General features: G+C 26.2%; 1 protein-coding gene across 1 annotated transcript; it reads right to left on the reverse strand.

Moving 5' to 3' along the window:
* Nucleotides 1-1,280: 1,280 nt before the first annotated feature.
* Nucleotides 1,281-3,459, reverse strand: LOC139809942 (chymotrypsin-1-like). Its single transcript, XM_071773240.1, has 5 exons — nt 3,353-3,459; nt 2,785-2,935; nt 2,189-2,441; nt 1,654-1,791; nt 1,281-1,536 (listed from the first exon to the last, which is right to left on the reverse strand). The coding sequence occupies exons 1-5, from the start codon at nt 3,399-3,401 to the stop codon at nt 1,387-1,389; spliced, it is 741 nt and encodes a 246-aa protein (XP_071629341.1). The 5' UTR covers nt 3,402-3,459; the 3' UTR covers nt 1,281-1,386.
* Between the last annotated feature and the right edge of the window lie 2,247 nt (nt 3,460-5,706).

Here is a 5,706-nt window from a genome sequence, read left to right on the forward strand (position 1 = left end):
TATTACATATAAAATATAATATATATTTAACCTTTAGAAGACGGACAGGGGTTTTTTAATGACTTTTATAATTTTTATTTATAACTTTTATATTTGAAATTTAGAGCTAGAAAATGCAAACAAATTTATAAGGACTTTGTATTTATGTTTATGGATACATTTATATAGTAATGTTGTTTTGTATGATTTATTTCGAAGTAAAGTACAACACACAGAGGCATATCGCACTCACGACACTTTTGGTCTTCGACGAATATTTTTTTTTGAACTTTGAACATACTGTACTACGCATTGGCCATTCTCATTTGTTTTCCTTAGATTCCCGGAATTACGGAACACAGCGACCCAAAAAACCCTTATATATGATATTTTAGCGCATAAATAGTTTGAAACCTATAAATAAGTTTCCCGTTCTCTAAAGATTAATATATCATTTTACTTTTTAATAATTAATTACTTTAATATGTTTTTTGATAACATATTTAAAATTTAGATTGCATTATTCCATTGATACATACATATGTTTTTCTTACACATTGTAATGTCAAGCATTATTTATGGACTACGTCTGAGAATTCAGTATTTTTGAGAGTAATTTTTCAACGCGCTTTTTGGCTCGTTCAGTTACAAAAATATTACAATAAACTAATTGTAAGTACGCCAACTCACATATAAAATAGCAGCGCGTATAAAAAGAATTTTTTTATTAATAATTTTCAGGAATATATTATTTAAACTTTTTTTAGAAATGTTCTATTCAATATAGCATATTCTTTTTAAATTTTTATTCATATGTAGTTATATATTATATATATAATTTTTTATATTAATTATTTACACCTTAAAAATATTTATTGCAGTTTTGTATAGTCTTATATATTATTCAACAAGTTATTATTGAGATATACTTTTTGCTACATTTTCTTTAAAATAAAAATTTTATAAAGACAATTATCTTTAGGTTTTTATTGCATTGCGCGTTATGTTAATAAGTTTTTTTTGAAGAATGTGTTATTTTATATCTTTATTGGTATTAGAGATATAATAGATATATTAAAAACAAAACAGGGGATTTTATAATACTATATTCTTTCGGATTATATAAGTTTGATTGTATTAACGCACTTTGTATCTATACACGAAAGAATATAAATTAATTTCAGTAAAAACGTACTTTAATGCAAGAAAAAAAAGTGACTTATTCTTTCTTCAAGTATCTACTATCACATAAATTGTAATAAGAGATGAAAGGATAAAATAATAAAAATATTTAACCTATATCAAATTTTATATCATAAGTAAATATTTATTTCAAATTTATTCGGCATATATTATACAATACAAATATAGTAACACAATACAAACGCATTAAATTTTATTTAATTGTTAATCAACGCCAACCATATGCTCCTTGATCCAATCTTGGTACGCGGACACCTTAACAAACGTATCGGGTACTCCTAAAGCACATGGAACCACGAAGGATGCAATTCCAATTTGAACGCCTTTGGCGAGAAGAGCGCTACCTGAGTCACCCTGCAACATTATTTAAAATTATTATAAGCAAACTGATTAATTTACAATTATTTTCCTTTCTCAATAAATATAAACCATAAATTTATTTAAAGGTAATAGTAAACCTATGTGTCTTACATAGCACACTCCCTCGCCGACTTTTGTGAGAGTGCAGACGTGATTGTCAGTTATTCTCCAAGACACCAGCTTACATTTCTCGTGGGAGTAAACTTTCAGGGTGATCTCTTGTAAGGTGTTGGGTGTAGGTCCGTTAACCTGAAAGAATATTTCATGTTAATAAGTAAACATTTCGATATCATACATGGCAACGACGCGATAAAAGTCAAGACTTGACCATGTGTGACTAATATATGGCTATCATATCACGGCTAATATAAAATTTTTTGAAATCTTAAAAAAAAATACAAAAAAAAAAGAAAACAGTGACTATTATATGAGATTACTGAATAGTAACAATCGTGCAATTTCACCTATGAGCATTACGATGTATTATTTATATATTATTATACCCACATATATTAACATACGTCATTTATATATCATTAAAGATTCAAAAAGGCTTAAAAAGATTATGACTAATTGGTGAAATATTTGGATTGTGTGTCTTAATGCTAATTCTTAGGTAATATTAAATATTTCAATAAAAACTTACTGAAGTTCTGCCCCAACCAGATACAGCGCAAGGGAGATCTGCGACAGCGATGTCATTCTGTGCAAGCGGAATGGGTTTTGCAACGTTAGTGTACACGATGTCCCGGTTTAATCGAACGAGACCGACGTCGTGATTAAGTTTGTAATCGTCGAAACCAGGATGCCATGTCACGCTCTCCGCTTGATAAGCATCACCCGTCTCGTTTAAGTAAATAGTACCCGCGTGAACCATAACTTGCTTGGCATTGGTGATACTTAGGAAAAGTCATTTCGTTAGAATGCAAGACATATCTTTTAATTTTCGATGCAATATATACGCACACATTCTTATATTAATAAAATATCTCTAACTTTCAAAGAATTTATAAAAAATTTGAAAATTTATAAACGGCACTAGAAATTAAAGGGAATTAACACAATATAATTCAATAATATTATAATATTTTTCTTACAGAATATATGTATATAATATTTTATCGATATCTTTAAAAAGTAATTATTTTAGTTTAGTTATTAAATATTCAGATCAAATCCTGTAATTAGTTGCTAGAAAATGTCAAAATGTGGATGGTTAACACAAATTGCGGGGACACTTACTCATTTACACAATGAGCCGCAGTGAGAATATAACGTTTGTTAATAATCGATCCTCCACAACGAAATCTGCCTTGATATTTCAGGGCTACATGATGTGGATACTTGCCGAGCGGAGCGTCCGCACCACCGATGATATGCGACGCCGGCAAACCTTATGAACAAAGAATATATATTATTATATATATATATATATATATATAATTTATTTAAATGTTAATCACTTTTGTATAAAATTATTTAGTTAAAAATTTATAACTAAAACCGTATAAAAAATTTAAAAGAATATGTATACTTTATGAATTTAATCATCACTTACGCACACACATACACATTTTACAATTTTCTATTCTTTATTTTTATTCTAAACCAATTATTTCGTTATGTTAAGCTTTAAGAATTATAAGAATATTAAAATATAAAAGATTAAAAACTGTCAAATGTTGAATATTAAATGATTATAAAATGTTCTTTTAATTATAGATAAAAGAGATTCTTTTATCAATTTTATTTGAATAAATCTAATTCGTTAATATAATAGTTCTTTAAATGTAACGAGAGAATAGATTACCGTGGACTGTAGCTAAAGCGATAAGAAAGAAAGTAATTGCCGTGTACATGATTGCTGAAAGATACTATGCCTAACAAATGGCTACAGTGTCTATTAGCAGCCTTTTATAATCTCTTTATCACCATTATCCAATCTACAATCTATCAACTTCAAATTAAAAAATCACAAGATGCGAAAGTATTTTTGTTTTTTAATAATATTCACTTACCAGGAAATAATAAACTTTTTGATTCAAAATAAAATTAGATATTTCAAGTGTTTATTATCATTATACAGCACTCTAAATAAATAAGTCTATGTATATGTATTTTAAGACAATTAAATATATATAGGGTTGGCCAATAAGTCCGTGCGGTTTTTTATAAGTAAAATTTATAAGTAATAAACCGCACGCGGACTTATTGGCCAACCCAATATTTTTACAACAAGTTGGCAATTTTTTATTTTGAATAAGTTTAATATTCTTTTTCACAGAAATAAATATACGCAATTTTAAACGAGGCTGAAAATATTAAATGTTCTTCTTCTTTATCTGTATAATTGAGAATTATATGGCCCTCTAACACATTCGCTCTGATGACCGGGCTTTCCCTATATCTAGTGTTTCTGATGATATTTTTGCATAATTATCAAAAATTTAGATGTACATTTATATGTCGTGAACATTGTACACCAGACAAATATTGATAAAGAATATTGTTAAACACAATGTTATCATTTATCGGCATCGATTGATTAATATCTCTCGCTCCCGTTTCTTATCTAATCCTATCTGTCATAGTCAAGCGGGTTTTCCAGCGTGTTATCTAGAAGAAGATTTCCGTGTGCGATTTTTAATCATAAATGAGGTTTGATATCATCTACACTGGCAATCTGACAATCATTTTATATCATAATTAAGATCAAATAAAATTACTTCAATTATTACGAAGAATAATAAACAAAATGATACGTTTGACAGCAAATGAATAGAAGCTATACTCGAGAAAACATTTTTCGTATACGTAGGTATATAAAATATGTTCACATTATATGTTTCCTTTCTCTTGTATAATCTTTGTTTGTATATATACAAGGGAAATAATAATAAGTATTGAATAAAAAATAATTAAAAGGATAATTTTTGCATTGTTTTGTTTTACAAAAAGTGGAGTTAAGAAAATAAAAAAAATTGTCCACATATATAAATATATCTATTAATCATATATAAAATATAATCTCTATATAAAATATTGTATAATCTAATCGCAATTTTACTTGTTGTAAAAAAAATGCAAAAGTTCTTTCTAATTATTTTTATTATTTTTAAAATTATTTTATATATAAAAAAGTATATCAAAAATTTTTTTTCGAGTAATTATCAAAAAAAGGAGGGTCTTTATTAAAAATACATAATAAAATATAATACTATAAAATGTTCTTACGAACAATGAAAAAAATGAAAATTCATATTTTACGATTTACGCATGTTAAAGCATTATTTTCGTCTCAAAGATAAGATTTTTGGCTTATTTACAATTACAGATACTAAAAGAAAAAAGATACATTCTTGATTATAAAAATACTTAAATGTTACAGATGCAATTGTCTTCAAATTATTAAATCCTATATCGATAAAACATTTTGAAATTTTCGACAATAGCAAAGCAGGATAGTTTAATAGAAGAAGTTACTCTTATGGTAGGCTATCCTGTATGGATATTAGGATCATCCGTTTTCTATTAACCCTGGGATGGTACATATTCCCTTTGAGTAAACCACTATCATTGCTCCCTACGTTAGGGCACAAGATCATTTATTTTCTCAAAAGATGGCGCCATTGTGTATAGTTATACAGCTGCATAATGAAGGAATAAGTGAAAAGGTCCAGTAAAAAGTAAAAATAAATATAAATAAGGACTATATAAAAACATATTGACTATATATAAAAAGATATTTTTACACACAATTTATAATTTACATAATTTAATTGATTACACATTGCTTCTAAAAACATTAACATTGCTTATAAAAATTTTAATTTTGTAGATTAAATTGTATTGTATGTGATCTTTTTTTTATAAATTCAAGGACTCTTTAAAAAAAAATTCAATATTGCAGTATAGTAAATAATATTTTATATATATTAATAATTTAAAAATAGGTATCCTAAAAAATATCTTATATATTTATTGATCTTCGTCATGAAAAATATTATTTAATTTATTGAATTATACACTGACTGTTTATTTCTAAATTTGGAGAAAGATTTAAAATAAAATCAAAACTTTTGCAATAAAAATTTCTGAATAAACTTCTTAATATAAAAGCTATACAATATGTTTATAAAAATAAATAAAATAAAAAAAATTTTT

Source organism: Temnothorax longispinosus, chromosome 3 (assembly GCF_030848805.1).
Source record: "Temnothorax longispinosus isolate EJ_2023e chromosome 3, Tlon_JGU_v1, whole genome shotgun sequence".
Classification (NCBI taxonomy): domain Eukaryota; kingdom Metazoa; phylum Arthropoda; class Insecta; order Hymenoptera; family Formicidae; genus Temnothorax; species Temnothorax longispinosus.